This window comes from Oryctolagus cuniculus, chromosome 15 (assembly GCF_051225735.1).
Source record: "Oryctolagus cuniculus isolate XC-2025 breed Fujian yellow rabbit chromosome 15, ASM5122573v1, whole genome shotgun sequence".
In the NCBI taxonomy this organism is placed as follows: Eukaryota; Metazoa; Chordata; class Mammalia; order Lagomorpha; family Leporidae; genus Oryctolagus; species Oryctolagus cuniculus.
The window spans coordinates 67,839,922-67,858,490 of NC_142881.1; the positions used below are offsets into that span (position 1 = coordinate 67,839,922).

General features: G+C 52.9%; 1 protein-coding gene across 23 annotated transcripts in view; it reads right to left on the reverse strand.

Annotated features, from left to right (window-relative positions):
- Positions 1 to 18,569, reverse strand: part of KCNMA1 (potassium calcium-activated channel subfamily M alpha 1) — a 783,049-nt gene that overhangs the window by 241,947 nt on the left and 522,533 nt on the right. For all 23 annotated transcript variants that reach the window (XM_070056978.2, XM_070056977.2, XM_070056983.2 and 20 more), the window contains 3 exon segments: positions 7,622 to 7,697; positions 5,545 to 5,715; positions 3,910 to 4,001 (listed from right to left, as the gene is read on the reverse strand). In XM_070056978.2, coding sequence (XP_069913079.1) covers positions 3,910 to 4,001; positions 5,545 to 5,715; positions 7,622 to 7,697 — 339 coding nt within the window.

Consider the following 18,569-nt stretch of genomic DNA (forward strand, 5'->3'; position numbering starts at 1 on the left):
ATCCTGTCAGTTCTCATAAACGATCCAGGAGCGGAATGAGTCACACTCAGGGAGGAAACCTCTCAGGGGAGGCTGCAAGGGGCTGTGGCCGGAAGGACAGTGAGGCGGGGATCCCAAAGGCCATGGGAGTCTCAGCACCCCCAGGCCCTCCCCACGTCTGAGCAGCTTTGACCTCCCACGAAGGGAGGAGGAGGAGGAGGTGTGGCCCTGGCAGGCAGGCAGGCAGGCAGGCTGGGTTAGTCTTCTGAGTAGGGTTTAAGGTCTCAGCCCACGGGGCACATTGCCCCTCATGCCTGCAGCTCAGAGAGATTGCTTGTCTCTACCATTCCCTGAACTCTTGGCTACTGACACTCACAGCCCCATTTTTCGGATCCCCACGTACATCTTCATAAGATAAATAAGACAACGAACGCCCCCCCCCCCAGGCACATGAGCCCACATCTATGGCCGGGTCTGAAGGTCACATGGGAGGTGTTGAAATGCTGCCCTGAGTCTCCCTCGCCCTTGATCCCTTGCTGAGGGTGAGGACGTTTTGGGGGGATGCTGCACGACGTGTTTACATCACGCCAAACACGTGGGCTGACACGGAAAATGAAGTGCCGGTGAGATCTCCGTAGTCCCTATCTCCCGGACTTGAGTGTTGCATACACAAAATGCTGGGCTTCTCTGCCTACACTTTGTAGTGTAAATCATCTTTGTCCAGAGTTCTGTGTCTCCACAGCTTTGGATCATGAGTGACCCTGAGTTGTGCGACAAGCTAATGCATCGTCAGAGAGATATTTCCGAGTAAAATATGCACACGTAAATAAACCCCTTCCCTGTGTTGTGCTTTTTAATCACGTTCTGGACGCTCATCGGATTCGGCCCCGGGGAGAGGGGACAATGAATGAGTGTCCGTGGGTCCTGCACATATATTTATGCGTACACAAACACTCAGAGCACAGCGTGCTATTTTAAGAGTCTGAACTCTATCTTTCAAGAAAGTTTAGCTGCTTTCCTTTTGCAAATGCATTTAATTTTATCTGGAAACTTTTTGACGTTAGAAATAGAACAACTGTAGTTTCTCATTATGTTTGCTGCCAGAATCCATGCTTGGTTGCTCAACTAAAGACCTTATATTGCTAATTACTACCACATGCCCATATCCCAAGCGAAAGAAAACTTATTGATTCTGACAGCCCATTCTCTCAACACTGAATTCCAAATGAAAACTCAAATTTTGGCCAAACATAACATTTCATCAATCTTGTTCTACTGACTGGAAAAACAACATCAAACAAAGGGTGCTAATGGCCCTTTATTACCGCTCCTTTCCCAAGCTTATATTTTCTGATGAAAGATCTAAGTGACCAAAGGACTGCTTTAAACTACTTAGTAATTAGCTTTTGAACTGGGGAACCATGCGGAAAGTAGAGCGAACAGTCCCCGTGTTGATGACAGGACGGCCTCTCTGTCCCCAGGGTTGGGGGACATTGGAGACCCAGTAAGAACATGAAAAGCAAAGTGCATTTTCATAAAGAAAGATGAAGGGAAAAAAAGGAGGGAAGAAAGAGGGAGAAGGCCGGGCTGAAAGCGGTGAAGAAAGATTACAGAGCCAGAAAACCGCGGCAGGAAGCCTGCGATGGAAGGCTCAGCAGGCGGGGTGGGGTGGGCAGAAACGCCACGGCAGAAAGATGACCAGAGCCGACCGGGGGACAGTGAGCGAGTGCTGGAATGACAGCCTCATCCGGCCCATCGTCGACAAAAGCTGCCCACATCAGGGGGCGAAACTGTCCTAGACAAAATAAATAAATAAGCCAACAACCTGGAATGTGAGTCAAGAAGTATTTTCAATCTGGACTTGAGGGCAATTGATTTCACTGACTTCTTCAGGGACAGTGATAAGGGAATGCTGGCCGAGCCCGGGGCCCTGAGAAATGCCTTCTGCTTTATGGAGACCTGTCCACACCTTAAAGGCAAAATGAATTGAGGAGCTATTTGCCTCTTGGCATGGGATAAATGACCAAAGGGAATCTCTGGACTTATTCGGCCTGTTGGATCCAACCAATGGCCCAGAAATCACAACAGCTTGGTTCTAACCTCATCCAGGGCTGTTAAGGTAATAGACAGAGGAGGGATTCATTAGAAGGAAGATGGAGGGATGTGTTGTGGCCACTGACAAGACGCCAACTGGCCACCTCTCGCCCACAGTCCTCTGTGCCTTTGAACGGAAACGGGTGTCTTGTGGGTAGTTGAAGAAAATGAGCCTGTTTTCCCACCTCCTCATTTTCTGAATGGAGGATTGGACACCTGAGCTCGGGGTACACTGGAGTCACTGAGCAGAGGGGGGCCCACGTCCTCCAGCACGGCCAACTGTCAAGGCCAGAGGAGACCCGATGCTGCCAGTCGAATTTTATTTTAAAGTGTTAAAAAAAATAAGTAAAAAAATCAAGAGCTTATTTGAAAATAAATGAGAAGGGGAAAAAAACCCACAGCTTGGTGACAGCAACTTCTATGACTGGTATGAGTGATGGAAATTTTCTGTATCCGGATTGGGATGGAGGGATGGGAGACACTGGGTACCTGCAAAGTCCCTGAGCTGTGCATTGAAAATGTGCACCTTGCACAGTCTATAAGTTGTATTTCAGAAACAAAACAGGGGCCAGTTCTGTGGCCTAGCAGGTAAAGCCGGCACCTGCAGTGCCAGCATCCCATATGGGGCACCTGTTCAAGACCTGACTGTTCCACTTCCGATCCAGCTCTCTGCTATGGCCTGGGAAAGCAGTAGAAGATGGTCCAAGTCCTTGGGCCCCCACACCCACGTGGGAGACCTGGAAGAAGCTCCTGGCTCCTGGCTTTGGATCAGCCCAGCTCCAGCAATTGCAGTCCAGCGGATAGAAGAATTCTCTCTCTCTCTCTCTCCCTCTGCCTCTGTCTCTGTCTCTCTGTTAACTCTGCCTTTCAAATAAATCTTTATAAAAAAAAAAAAGAACAACAAAGCTGAGTGCCCAAAGAAAATCTTTGGGAACGTAAATGAAGGATGGGGTCACTCCATGTGCTCTCGGGAGAGAAACTTCCGGTCCACACTGGACCCACACACTGATATGGATGCTGATACTGTTCAAGTGAGCCGAGCAGGAAACAGAAGGCACGCGTGTGTGGGAAGCCAGACTGAGACGCGTCGGGGACAGCAGGCGGTGCCACAGACCTTCCCTAGACACAGCCATCCCTGCCCCAGGGACTCCAGCAAGAAGTGCGTCCCTTTGAAGACAGGCTCAGTGAAAAGGAGAACTGACTCCCTGGCGGCCACGAGGCCTTGACCGCAGACAGGATGGACAACGACCTGGATCTCGCCCCCCCGCCCTGGACTCTGTAGCTACAGCTGTAGCCCGCATTGCTGCCGCACAAAACCCACCATCGCACGGCACCACCTTAGCTGGAGGGACCAGGATTTCATCACAGAGCCATCTGATGTGCAGAGTGCAGGAGCTCCGTACGCCCAGCAGCATACGGAGCTCTGCCGGGATAAATCCACTGCGTCTCTTGGAAACTGAATGGTGACAAGGCCCAGGGAGTCGGTCCCAGCGGGGCAGCTTCTGGGGTAAGCTCTGGCGTGGCCCCCATGCAGACCCTGGGCCTTCCCTCCGAGGAGCGGGGTGGGGGAGGGGCAGGACTCAAAGTCACTGCCCAGGGGCTCTCGGAAGTCACTCAACACATCTCTTCTTGATGCAACTGACTTACTTTCTGCCTCCATGTTTGTTAAAAGTCCCGCCGAATTTATTCCGATTCAGGATGAGAGCAGCAATTTCGGGCACGTAGCGGGCAAACATTGCCTACATGCATGAGACAAAGAAACAAGAGCCAAAAAAAAAACTGGCATGCAGAGGGGTTCTCCCGCAGGCAGGGCGGCCGGCCCCGCGGCGTACTTACTTTCTTCCACTAACGGCGCTATAGGAGCCCCCGTATTTCTTGCGGTTTCCTATTAGCTCTATGATTTCAGGGACGTAGCTGGCAAACATGGCCTGAGGAAAAGACAGGAGACAGAAGAGAGACTGAACCGACAGGCCCAAGAGAGGGGCGTCTCTCCAGAAGTGGATACTAAGATCTGAAAACACAAGAGGACCAGACCTCGGAAGGCATCCCTTCACATGTTGGGTTATAAAAAATAAAAGCACAAAAAAAAAAATAAAAATAAAAAAGGGTGACATCCTGGAAATACACGGGGCAAAACAACTTTAGCCAATGCAGACGACTAAAAAAAAAATTAAAAATCACAATCGAGAAAAATACAAGGGATGGATACGTGGACATCTACCTCTTCTTTCTGAAGATAAATAAGCAAAAAAGGGTGCATGCTGGTGAAATTAAACACGCACACAGGCACACACACGCACATGCGCGCATCCACACTGACATATTTTTGCAAAAAGATCTTTCTAGTTAAAATCAAAGGAGCACCAATGTCTCTGTCTGGGATTAAAGCCAATTAACACCAAAAGAAGACTAAAAAATAAATTATTTTCATTGTAAAAAAAAATCACTAAAAAGCACAAAAGGTAAGTCACACAGGAGGAAAGGGTAGCAGGGAAAAAACACAAATCTGCCATGTTTTGTCCAACAAACATCGTGCTTGTGGCTGGGTAAGGGGACGTCCTGGTCTGGGGCCCTCCTGCCGGCTGCAGAAACACTGGTATGGATGCACGCACGCAGGGCACATTTATACACAGTTCCCACACACGTGTGCTCCATGCATACCTAACAGGGAGACGTGTATGCATCGTGAGATATAAATGTGCACGCGGTGTCCATACGTGACAGCTGTGTGGGAAGTGGGATGTTATCACTTACCTCACACACAGCAAAAATCTGAACTTAGAACCAGCCAGTAGGGAAAACAAAAGGCTGCAACCCCAAGGAGCTGCCCAAGTCCCCAAGGACAGCACCACGGTGGACGCTTGATTGCTGCCCAAGGAGCTGCGCGGCCCAGAAAAGCAAGAAGTGAAATATTCGGACTTGCAAAAGGAGAGGAAAGATCCCCTCTGTGGGGGCTGCAGAGCCACGCACTGCTCGCTGGGGACAGAAGCTCCTGCGTCCACCAGGGGGCGGGGAGGACCCTGTTCCTCGGGGCAGGCGCCAGCCACAGTGTTTGTTGGAAGTTGGGGGAGGAACATCTTGGGGAGAGGGAGCTCCTGAAACCGCAAACCATCTACGCCCTGTGGACAGTGCCCGCGAGGGTTAAGGGACAGCCAGTGTCCTCGCAGGACATCGGGGGCTGAATTCCATGACTGTGGGGAGCCAGCCGGGCTTATTACCACATCCCTTCCCTACAACAAGTTCACCAGCTGTCCCTGAAAGAGGCAACACACCTGGGTCTTCAGGCTGCGCCTAACACCCCAGGGGAGTGGGCAGGGAAGTCACCCTTGTGTTTCTACTTCCTGAACCTGACTGCGACGCCCGGGCAGCCGCTAGCTTCCGGTGCAGAAACAGTGTATGAAGAGCTATGGAAATGGACAACAGAAAATACCCGCGGCCGTAAGAACCAAGGCGATAGTAAAGGGCTTTTACCAGTCCCCCGAGGATGAAGAAGACCATGAAGAGGCGCCCAAGCGTGGTTTTGGCATAAACGTCCCCGTAACCAACTGTGGACATGGTGACCATGAGTAAATAGACACATTCCCAGTACGTGAGAGCCTGGTTGTTCTGGAAATTTTCCCATGGGTCCCCTGAATTCTCCACCTAAAGCGGGGGGCAGGGGGGAGGAGAAAAGAGAAAATGGTTACATCTCTGCATCGGCCTCTGTATGCAAAGCATGGGGAAGCCCAGCTGCAGTGGGCTCCTGGCGGGCGCTCCCCACCCTGCCCTGAGCTCTGGGAGCCACAGCGTGGAAGCCCTGAGCAGGTGGAGAGGGTGCTCTCCTGGCTGACAGAGGCACAGGGACCGAGGGAGTGATCCCTCATCGGTGGCTCTTCCCACTGCTAATGGTTCGAAGCCCGCTGAAAGTTAACTTTCTCCCTTCCCTGACTTCTCTCTGTGGGGCCCTGTGAAGTCTCAGGGGGCCTCGCTCTCTCCTCCTGCCCAAGTCCAGGAGCCTCCTCTAGGGGGCGCCCCCTTTCATGCTCTTGGCACAGGAGCTGCGGGGGGAGGGGAGGCCTGTTCTTTAGATCTCCAGTCCAGACCCCAAAGAGCATTTCCGGCCTCAGATCCTGCTGCTTCTCCTTGGTAGCGAGCCAACAGCAGGTCCACCCTTCAGGCCACAGGAACCTCCCCGGGAGTGCAGTGAGCTCAGGAGTGCAAGGCGCTCCAGACCAAGGGCTCGCAGTCTCTCGCTGTGAAGGGCGGGAGAACACAGGCTTTCCCCGCTGTGGGCCCTCCAGTCCCCAGTCTGCCCCAGCTACTCAGCTCTGCAGTTGCGTGGGACACCAGCAGGAGGCAGCACTTCCGTGAACGGGCATGGCTGGGTTGGAGCGCTTGGGCTCCAGCTGCAGGTTGTCCACCTCTGCTTTAGCCTTCACAGAACTATTTCCTGCCCTCCCAACACATCTGATTTGCCCACAGGTTGTGAAATGGGCAGAAGCAGTTTAGATACTCCCAGGTTGCAGGGAGTGACCGGGCCAGTTCTATCCAGATTCCCTCCCAACACTGAAAAGCCAATGCCTGCGATCCCCTGCATGGCCCATAGGGGACCCCCAAGCCTCCAGCTCTGCTTCTCATTCCCAGGATTGGGACTGCTTCCCAAGTCCAAGTTTGCCCTCGGCACATACTGTTTCCCGGGGTTTCCTGGGGAGCCAGAGGGCACGGCACAGAATAAAGGGGGTGCGGTCATGAGCTGCCTGAAGACCACCATCTCCTGCACATCTGTGGTGCTTGGTGACAGCAAGAATTAGGGAGTTCAAGAGTGACTCCGGCCAAGAATTCCATTAGCATAAAGGCTTGGGTGGGGACCCCCAGATCTGGGGACTGAAAGCGAGTCCCTGGCTCCCTTCCCCAGGCCTGTGCTCCTCTGGGTAACAATGACGTCAACCCCACGTGGTGGGTAGCTGTGTGTGCAAACAGCCACTGAGGAAGGAAAGGCCACCTTCACCTAAAGCCTCATCGTCGGTTGGATGAGGCTGTTGCAGTTCACATAGCTGGGCTCTGTTAGCCTCAGGGAGGTGAGACAGGCTTGACCTGCTAAGGCAAGGCTTTGGAACGGTGGAGGTACAGCATAATGTGCGGTGATCAGACAAAAGAGTCAAATGTAACTTTCTGTAAGGGAGAAGTGGAGAGAAACTGGGGAATCTGAATTAGTTGTTTACTAAGACAAGCGGGTGGAACTTCAACCTTGTCCCCAGAGCGTTGCTGGGCGTTTGCTGAGGAAGCACTGCCATCTTGTGGCTCTCTTGGGTCATTGCAGATAGAATAAAAAATCGACCAAAGCACACACTGCACAACTGAACTACAGAACACAGCCAGGTTAACATTGTGGCCGCGACTCCTCATTTGGAAGTAGCCTGGGGTCAAAGGGCTGCAAACCCAGACCGTTGAGCAGTTGTTTCCCCTTTTCCTGTCTACCACTGGGCTGGAGTTTCTTTCTAGCAAGAGACATTTCTGGTAACAAAATGACTCATAAAGCGGCTTGTTCCAGGCGAGCCAGGATACTTACCAAGTGGATGAACCCGGCCGCAGTTAGCCACGTGCTGATAAAGATGGACAGCAGATTCACCAGCTTGATGGAATTACTGTGCAAAGAGACAACAAGCCCAATGGTCAGGTCATAGCAGGAAGGCTCTGTTGGGGCTGCCTGGGAGAGGAACAGCGCCCCCTTGTGGAGAGAGGCGGGCCCCCTCCAGCTGCCGACCTTGTCTCCATTGTAAGGGAATTCTCCCTAGACAAGACAAGGTAATTGGGTCAGGCTTGAAGACCCAGACAGAGCCCGCAGGAAGATCACACCTGGGCCACCCAACGAGGTAAACCCTCTCATTTTGTTACAACTGTTTTAAATGTTAACTTTCATTTTGAAACTTGTCAAATCTGCCAGAAACTGGAGAGAATGGTACATGGAACACTGTGCCCCTCCCCGTATTGCTTTATCTTCAAATCATTTTTCTCTTATTTTCTTTTTTCAAAAACATGCTTTGGTTGTGCATTTCTAGATAAGCTGTAGACATTGAGACACACTCCTAAACACTTCAGCACTCAACTCCTAAGAAGGAGACCGTGTGTTTCACTCAACACCATTGTGACAGCTGAGAACTGAGCTGACGTCAGGAACGTTACCCCACGTGCTGCCCTCATGCAGCCGCCCCCAGCTGCCCCCAGATCATGGCTCAATGATGCTTCCTTTGCATTTCCCACCAGGTCCAGGCACTAGTCAAAGCTCACGCGCTGCTTTTGCTGCCAGAAGGCTTTTACCCTCTCCCTGTACACACTAACTCACTGTTTCTGGCTTTTCAGGTCATTTGTTCTCTGCTGTGACTCTTAACTCGGCCTCCACGGCATAAACGCAGCCTTGGATCACAGGTAGAGGAACGCATGTGGCTGTGTTCCAATAAAACTTTATTTACAAAGGAAGACTGGATTCCCCCATGGGTTGGAGTGTGTCGGCTTGCTCTGGTTTGTTTTTGAAGACATTGAATTTTGCGTGACCCTACACCGCCTCACAGAATGCCCCATGTCCTGGAGTCACTATCAGTGAGCTTTCAGAATTACATTCTATTTAAATACCTGTGGGGATGGCACCACCCTGGGAAACCCCACCTCAGCGAGGCCAGGTCCACTCACCTGGCCAAGGAGGGAATGTCAGGGCTCTCCACTAAAAGTGGCCATTTCCCCACGGTAGTTAATACGCCATCTTTGGGTGAGACCCCAAGACTACTGGAATAGCCGGTTGTCCCACAACCTCCTACCTAATAGCTTTTGCATCCGCTGGTGCTGCTCCAGTAGAACAAACATTAGCCTCCATGACACCTACGGCCTTGTCTGTCTGCATCCCAGGAGCCCACACTCCCTTATGCCTAGCAGAGCCTCTATGAATCTGTTCTGAGAGACCTGGTGTCCCCCTCCTTGCTACTCCTACTAAACTGCATGCTGTCCACTCCTGCTGGGACACAGCTCCTTGGCACTGGGGGCAGTGGGACACTGATTTTCACAGGCTTCCCGTTGACCCTGTCAAGTCCTGGACCCTCCCACCACTGCATCCACGGAAACTCTTAGAACTGTGTCAGTCACAGGCAAACCTATTTCCTGTAGCTCTGTCGATGCGGTCACTCAAACCGAAAGCTGTCCCATCTATCTAAATATCTGCTACCTATCTAAATATCCGTGCCTGGTGTGGTCTCTACCTCTTCCTTAAAGCCTTCATGCCCACCTGCAATACAAAGTGACCTCTCTAACCTCACTCTGACCTGCATTCCTTACCCCTGTGAAGTTACAGAACCCAGTATGGCTCCTGTGGTCCCTGCTGCACCTGGCAGAGAGTCTACTATCTAGCCCTCCCCCAGCAGTGGCCCAGGACAGCCTACAGGGTTGCTCAGCTCCCTACCCCTGGTCACTGCATATCCGTCACCCTCTCCCAGCTCTCTCAGGGAACCCGTGATTTCAATACTACGAGTTGGTGCAGCTGTTATAGAGCAGCGAGTTAAGCCACTGCTTGGGACACCCGCATCCCACACTGGAGTGGCAGCTCTGGTCCCAGCCCCTACACCTCCCATCCAGCGTCCTGCTACTGTAGCCTGGGAGGCAGCGAGCGTGGCCCAAGTGTTTGGTTTGCTGCCACCTAGGTGGGAAACCCGGCTGGCGGTCTGTGCTCCTGACTTCAGCTTGGCCCAGCCATGGCTGTTGCAGCCATCTGGGAGTGAACCAACAGACGGAAAATCTGTCTCTCTGCTCTTCAGGAAGATTGAAATAAATACAAATTTGAAAAATAAAGTCTAAGAGTTTGAAAGCACGGAGCCCTGCAGACCACACACGCTACCTTTCTAAGTGCTGTAGGTACACGCACTCATTTAGTCCTCATGACTGTTGGAGCTCCTGCCAATATAAACAAAGCAGCGACTTCACCCAGGCAGGGGTGGGGGGACTAGCAGGTAAACCCAGGCAGTCTGGCCATAGAGGGACACTCTGAGCCACAACAGGTGCACTACAGGCACTGGCAGGTGCCCGGACAACGTCTGCCTGGATTGCTGAAGCCAAGCCCCACCCCACTCCTCGTACAGGGGAGGAAAAGGTCAAGGGTGCTGCCTCAGGGAGGAGAGAGGCTGTCCTTTTCAACTGCCACCCACTCTGCTGACTTCTATCCCAGGGGCCACCGTGGGAGCAGGAGTGCAGGAGGGGGCTGTGGTCCCTGAGCAGGGACCCTGAGCAGGCACTTGAAGGAGGAATCTCTGCATGGAGGTCAAGGTCACTGGCTGTAGGCCAGGCTGGCCACTGAGTCCAGCCTTCCTTTCCCTTTGATGGAACTGAACACAGGAAGCAGTCTGTGGGCTTCCTCTACCCAGAGTTGACCCTGACAGCCGGGAAAGAACTGGCAGATCCACATTCAGTTCTGTGGGTGAGCTGCTCGTTTGAGACGTGTAGAATAACTGCCTCCTGGTTGAGTCAGGCAGAAGAACTACAGACACGTCCTGTCTTGCAGAGCTGTCAGAGCACGGTAGTTGCCAACACGCACACAGACCTTATTCCGTGCCAGGCACTGTGATGAACTCTCCAGATTCTCACCATTCGCCCTTTAGACACATACTGCCATTGTTCTCACCAACAAGATCAAGCAGCTGAGGCTGAATGAGCCTCGTAGCTTGGCCAGGGCCATGTGACTGGCAAGTGCTGGGTTGATATTCACCCCAAGGCCCAGGGAGCCAAGGCCTGCTCACACAGGTAACTGGAGATACAGTGAGGGGAAGCCACAGGGACCTTTCCTGCTGTCCCAATATCTCTTCCCTAACAACAGCCCTCTGCATAGCCTCTGACCTGGACAGGTGTCACTCAAGGACCCCCACACCTTCCTCTGACCACAGTGGCCTGATCCAGGCTGGCAGGGAAGGCGCTCCCAGCTGTGGAAAGCTACAAGGTAGGGCCCATCAGAGACACCTTTCAGGGAACTGAGGGGAACAGGAAGTCTCTTCTGGGATGTGACTGTGAAAATGCAAGCCTAGAGCTCCACACGGAGAGGGCCATCTGCCTTGGAGAACGCCTCTGTGAGAATGAGCCCCAGACGGGGATGCTGCAGGGCAGAGTCTGAACTCCCGGATCAGTCGTGCCTGGAGTCAGCCAGGTCCCTCCTGGACCCCCTATCATTACCACGGCCAGCTCCAGGTCGGCTCTGGCCCCCGCCATTAAGACTCATCTGCCTACCAAAGAAGGGGGAGGTACCCAAAAGGGTTCTTTGAGAATGTAATAACTGATCAAGTCTTCAAAAGGGGCCCAGGGGGTCTCCATCCCCGACAGGACGGCACCTCCTGTGCTACCACCCCCTCTTGTGTCTGATGGCACAATTATTCTTGTGGCTCTAGAAGCTGAGGTGCACAGTTGGCACTCATAAGAGCAACTACAGGTCTGTTAAAGCCTGATCTTCATCCCTGGTCCGCTAGACACCACCATGGGCCATGCTACCCCGTCCTCACCTCCAGGTGGCTTTTACAGCTGTGAATGATGGAGACCACCAACTGTTTTCCATGGGAGCCTCTCCTAGTGCTGAGAGATCCACATAGCTCTCACTTGTCTGCTCCCAAGCAGCCAGGAGTCTGAGCGCCCTTGTTCCCAGCTTCCAGAGTCTTCTCTCTCTGGAAGGACACCCTCCTCCACCAGAGATTAGCAAGGGGAAATAAGGCAAACAGATACAAGGCAGCCCCCCAATGAGCCCTATCAGGGTAAGCGACATGGGGAATCAAGAAGGAGAACTTTGGGGCCAGCACTGTGGCGTAGTAGGCAAAGCCTCTGCCTGAGATGCCGGCATCCCCCATGGGCACCAGTTCCTGTCTCAGCTGCTCCTCTTCTGATCCAGCTCTCCGCTATGGCCTGGGAGGGCAGTGGAAGATGTCCAACAGCGTGGGCTCCTCCACTCACGTGGGAGACCTGGAAGAGGCTCCTGGCTTCAGATTGGCTCAGCTCCGGAAACCGTGGGCATGTGGGGAGTGAACCACTGGATGGAAGACCTTTTTGCCTCTCAAACAAATAAATATTTTTTAAAAAAAAAAGAAGCTGAACTTTGCCTGACTACCTCACCACCACATCCTTTTCTCAACACGTTTCTCAGTGGAAAACCAAAACGGAACAGGTCCCTCCCCTGCTCCGCCTTGTAAGTTCTCCAATGTGTTTCGAACACTGGAGAGGAAGAAATGGATGGAGGACTGAGAGCTGGAGACCAAGGCTCAGGAGACCATCAGATAGCGAGCTGATTCACTTACACAATCCCAGGTCCTTGAGCCCTGAACGAGCCAGGGTGCCCCCAACAACCCTGTGGAGTCCTCCTGAGATACAAAACCCACTGGAGGCTCCAAGTCTCTCGGTGCTCTAGAAAAATGACCTAAATGTGGTGATTATTAAACTCTAACTGCCTGTCACTGTGATATTAATGGTGCTTAAGGGAGCTCTTGCTGTGTGTGGCGCATTTAATCACTGCTGCTGAAACAGTCCGTGTTCCGTCCTGGAATCTGATTACTTTTATAACATCAACATTATCACAGATCCCCAGTATTAGGAATTTGCTTTCCAAATTAAACCCCAGGTCTAAGCAATCATGTGAAAACTACTTACAAGGGATGCAAGATTAACCCCTGGGGACCTCTGCAGCCTCTGCAACGTAGACCTTGCAAGGTTGAGCAGGGCTCCTGGGACGCAGGGAGGGGGTGCCCGGAGCACAGCTGTGTGGCCAAGGAGCCCGCTGGAGCTGGGGCAAAGGCTCTGGGCCAAGCATGAAGCTACCGATGGGTGGATTACTCAGAACCATTCAGATTCTAGATTCCTTGCTACGGCCCCAAGGGAGGGATGCACTGGGATCTTATCATGAAAGCCTGAGCCATCCATTGCTCTGTCCCACACCTCTGGCCATCACACATCAACACACACAGCAGCTCCTCTAAAGGGCAGCCACAGGATTCTTGAAGATCAGAGGCTTTTCCAGGAATCCGTGGGTACTGGGAGGGAGTCTGACTCCTGAGATGATAGCTGCAAACCCAGTGCAGCTGCACTGCCTGCTCGCCAAGTGCTTATCCAGCTTTGCTTAACACTGAAAATGTCATTGACTTTGCACAAAGGAGCACAGATCTGTCCCTGTCCTGGTTGCCTCCAGTTTTCCTCTTTGGTCTCAGCTGAGGGCACAGCAGGTGCCAGTGGCCTTAGTTTTCACTGCTACCTCTGCTGGACAGATGTACAAAACACAGCCCTGCCACATCAGCTGGGCTGCATCACAGCAAGAAGACTGGTCTGAGTGATAAGACCTGGGGTGGAGCAAAATCAAGTCCTGGCAATTCTACCACTTAGCTGTCTCTGGATCCCTCCTCCTCTCCCCTACCCTGCCTGGCACTGCTCAAGGATGCTCCCCAACAGCACCGGACACACACACCCCTGCCCCTGACTACACACACACACCCCTGCCCCTGACTACACACACACACAACCCTGCCCCTGACTACACACATACACACACAACCCTGCCCCTGACTACACACACACACATACACACCCTGCCCCTGACTACACACACACACACACACACCCCTGCCCCTGACTACACACACACACACACACACACACCCCTGCCCCTGACTACACACACACACACACACACACATACCCCTGCCCCTGACTACACACACACACCCCTGCCCCTGACTACACACATACACACACACACACACACCCCTGCCCCTGACTACACACAAACACACACAACCCTGCCCCTGACTACACACACACACATACACACACACCCCTGCCCCTGACTACACACACACACACACAACCCTGCCCCTGACTACACACACGCACACACCCCTGCCCCTGACTACACACACGCACACACAACCCTGCCCCTGACTACACACACACACACACACCTGCCCCTGACCACACACACACACACCCCTGCCCCTGACTACACACACACGCGCACACACACACACCCCTGCCCCTGACTACACACACACACACACACACACCCTGCCCCTGACTACACACACACACACACACCCTGCCCCTGACTACACACACACACACACACCCCTGCCCCTGACTACACACACACACACCCTGCCCCTGACTACACACACACACACACACCCCTGCCCCTGACTACACACACACACACCCTGCCCCTGACTACACACACACACACACACACCCCTGCCCCTGACTTACACACACACACCCTGCCCCTGACTACACACACACGCACACACACCCCTGCCCCTGACTATACACACACACCCTGCCCCTGACTACACACACACACACACCCCTGCCCCTGACTACACACACACGCACACACACACCCTGCCCCTGACTACACACACACACACACACACACCCTGCCCCTGACTACACATACACATGCACACACCCCTGCCCCTGACTACACACATACACACACACACCCCTGCCCCTGACTAGTCTTCCTGTGTTCACCTGGTCTCAGGGGCTTCAGACGTACTCTCAGCAACTGGTGGAATAATGGCCACATTCCCCCTGGAGTGAAATCCTTCACAGCTCTCTCCGTAAAATCCAGGAATCTAAGAACCTTCCTGATTTGGGCCTCTGCCTGCGCCTCGCCTGCAGCTTCCACGTCAAATGCTCTGCCCACAAACTTAGATTGAGTGAAGTTCAGTTCTCAAACCGTTCCCCCTGCAGATGTGCCAACCAGCTAAAGGGTGGTCCTGCAGATGCTCCGTGGGAAACGAATGTGACGTGGTCAGTAGGAACTATTATAAGGTTGTGAGAGCAACTTCACTTTGTCCTTTACGATTTTCTGTACTGAAAAATGTTTACAAGGAACATTATCTTACTGTGTTAAGACAATTTTCATTTTGAAAAAATATTGCTAGGTGGTGTGTGCTTTAATCACCAGGATCTACCACAGCCAGCAAGATGTGGCGTCATCACTTTAAACAGGGCTGCTTACTCTGCTTTGACGGTAGCCTAAGTGTTGCACCGCCTGCAAGTCAGCTCCCCAGTCTGCAGGGGCACTGAGGAACACCCACACGGAGCCTCCCAGGCTCCCCCTGGATGGGCCATGTCCAAGATGTGGAGTGTCTGAGGCCCTCTGCCGGCTTGCAGTGGTGAGGAGCGGTCCTGACGCTGCTCACGCAGATGGGACCTGCCCCTGTCATCCTGCTCCTTTCCCGGCCCTCTGCATTTTTTTTTATTTGACAGATAGACAGTGAGAGAGAGAGACAGAGAGACAGAGAGAAAGGTCTTCCTTCTGTTGGTTCACCTCCCAAATGGCCACTATGGCCGGCGCGCTGCGCCGATCCGAAGCCAGGAGCCAGGTGCTTCCTCCTGGTCTCCCATGGGGTGCAGGGCCCAAGCACTTGGGCCATCCTCCACTGCCTTCCCGGGCTACAGCAGAGAGCTGGACTGGAAGAGGAGCAACCAGGACTACAACCCGGCGCCCATATGGCGGGGCCAGTGCCACAGGCGGAGGATTAGCCAAGTGAGCCGTGGCGCCGGCCTCGGCCCTCTGCGTTCTTTAGCACTCTCCTCCCTTGTGCTTTCTGCTTCTCTTCCTGCTCTGGGACAAAGGGGATGACTGTAGAACAGAAAAACGAAGCCGCAATTTCACAGCATCACTTGCGATCCCATCTGCGATGCCTCCCTCCATCCCTACCCAATGCCACAGACTGGCAAGGATGCACTGTCAAAGACAGAGGCGGACAAATCCTCCCTAGAGATGATGATGTGACCCCACCCACCCGTCAGAAGTCACCATGAAACCAGCAGCGTTCAGAGGGGTCCCAGGAGATCAGCTCCAAGTCCAGTGCCCCGCACAGAGCCCAGGCTTCCAGCTCTCTGCAGCAGGGCTCCAGGGTCAGCGCCTGGGGTGCTGGGAGGGGAAGGGCTGAGGGAGCCGGCACCTGGAGAGCGAGGGGGCTCAGAGCTTCTGGAAGCTCCTAGAGTTCTTCCAACTCACGGAAGCTTTCATCTGGGGTTCAAGTCTTTGCCTACCTGCTTGATGCACCCATTTTCTTCCCTGGAGTCCCAGTGTGCAGAAGCACAGGGCTGGCCAGCACCGCGGCTCACTAGGCTAATCCTCCACCTGCAGTGCCGGCACGCCGGGTTCTAGTCCCATTGGGGCAACAGATTCTGTCCTGGTTGCTCCTCTTCCAGTCCAGCTCTCTGCTGTGGCCCGGGAGTGCAGTGGAGGATGGCCCAAGTGCTTGGGCCCTGCACCCGCATGGGAGACCAGGAGGAAGCACCTGGCTCCTGGTTTTGGATCAGCGCAGCGCACCGGCCATAACGGCCATTTGGGGAGTGAACCAACGGAAGGAAGACCTTTCTTTCCCTCTCTCTCTCACTGTCTAACTCTGCCTGTCGGAAAAAAAAAAAAAAGCAGCAGCAGCAGCAGCAGCACAGGGCGCCTAAGGACTGTCTCCCACCTTGTGATTTCTGCAGACTCGGCCAGAAGTCAGCCTCTCCCTCTCTACCCAGCCGGTGCCCGTCCCACAGCCTCACTGAGATGGCACCTGGTTTTCTCCAGGGCTTTATCTGAGACAGTCCTGCTCCTTGGAAAGATCTTTGGCAGCTGCAGAGCTCATGCTACTCCCGACACAATCACTCCCCGCCGTGCCTCACAGCCCTGGGCACCTGTCTCCGTGCCAACCACACAGGCAGGCCCCTCGCCCCGTCCACCTGGGAACTCGTGGGCAGCAGAACACCATCTGCATGCCCACCTTGCTGCTGGCACAGCGGGCACTCACTTTGCCTTGCTGGATTGATTCAGTCATCTGACTGTGACCCTAAGCAATGGAAGCTCAGAAAAATCCAAGTTCTGGGATTATAATGAAAAGCATCCTCTGACAATCAGAGTTCAGTTCAGTGTGCAGGGGGTGCTGGGGAACTGTGGCTGGGGGCCCAGACAGCAGGTGCCCCACCAGCCTGCCTCCTAGAAGTCTTCCCTAGGGCTGCTCGCTCCCTGCTTCCGGCCATGATTCCCCAGCTGACTGTCAGTTCCCTCCTCTCTACACTGTGAAAAGGAACCAGCCCTGATGGTGCAGTTACCAGGTACAGTGTTCACCAGGGATGCCAGAGCTGCTTCCTGCAAAGAAAGGAATCTTTTCCAAAGAACGGGAAACAGATGGGTCTCCTAGCAGAAGGTCAGAATCAGAGATCCAGGTGTCACATCGCTCTCTGGAGTAGAGACCCAGGGGGTACGTGAGGAGGCCAAGAAGACAGTTCTCTCCTCCCTATTCCTCAGGGCACTGGAACCTTCCAAAGTGCTGCTGTCAGAGAATGAAAGTCCCCCAATGTATGAGGTAAACGTGGGGCAGGGGCCAGAGAGAGGGAGAGAAAGTGTGGGTGAGCCAACTGGAAAAAAATGTATCTCTAAGGACAAGGCCCTATTCTACCATTAAAAATACAGTGAAAAAGCTCCGTATTTAGCCTGGCAGTGAAGACATCCATTAAGAATCCCGCATCCCATATCAGAGAACCTGGGTTTGACTCCAGCTCCACTCCTGGCTAAGGCAGACCTGGGGAGGAAGCAGTGATTGCTCATGTAATTGGATTCCTGCCACCCACGGGGGAGACCTGCATTCCGTTCTTTGCTCCTGGCTGTAGCCCTGGTCCAGCCTCAGCATTCACAGGCATTCGGGGAGTGAACAAGTAGATAGGAGTGCAAGCTCTGTCTAAATATAAATATAAATATAAATATAAATAAATATCCTAATGGAGCAAACGTGATCCAGGCAAATACTGGGGACGATAGCTTTGGTGATCATTTACATGTCAAGGAACAGGACTCTACTGCTTGAAGAGCCACAAAAAGACAGAAATCAGAATGTGCACTGCTCCGAGGAAACAGGAAAAATAACTACAGTCTCTACATAAATTTTGAAATGCATGCATTGTCCACAAACACAGCAAAGTATCCTCATGTATGAAGAGTACTACTCATTAATAAACAGAAGATCAATACAAGTATTACCACCAGAATAATAAAAAATAAAGAGCGGTAGGACACCCCCATGCCACTGGATGCCGGTTTTCTGTTTAACACATGGCTAACAGAGGATTTTACCTTACAGCCCCATAGATGATTATCTGGGGAGAGGAAAGAGATTCAGATAATTAACAAACAACACTGGCATCCCAGGAGGAGAGCTGTAAACGGGCCAGGTTCAGGAGCAGGAGTTTAGCCTCATATTACTCGGGAAGTTATGCTAAACCCAGGCCTTCCAAATGCAGGTATGTTCGTTATAAATCACCAAATACAGAGGTGTCCTGTTTTTAATCATGCAGCAAACACATGAAGGGCAACCAGAGAGGAAACGGAACATTAGAAGCGAGCCTCTTCAAGTGCAATTTCCTAGAAGTTTACGAGCCCTACTTACTCTCCATTAGAGTCCGTCTAACCTCTCTTATGAGTGTATTTATCAAGGCAGCCTGGTTTCAGGCCAGCGCTG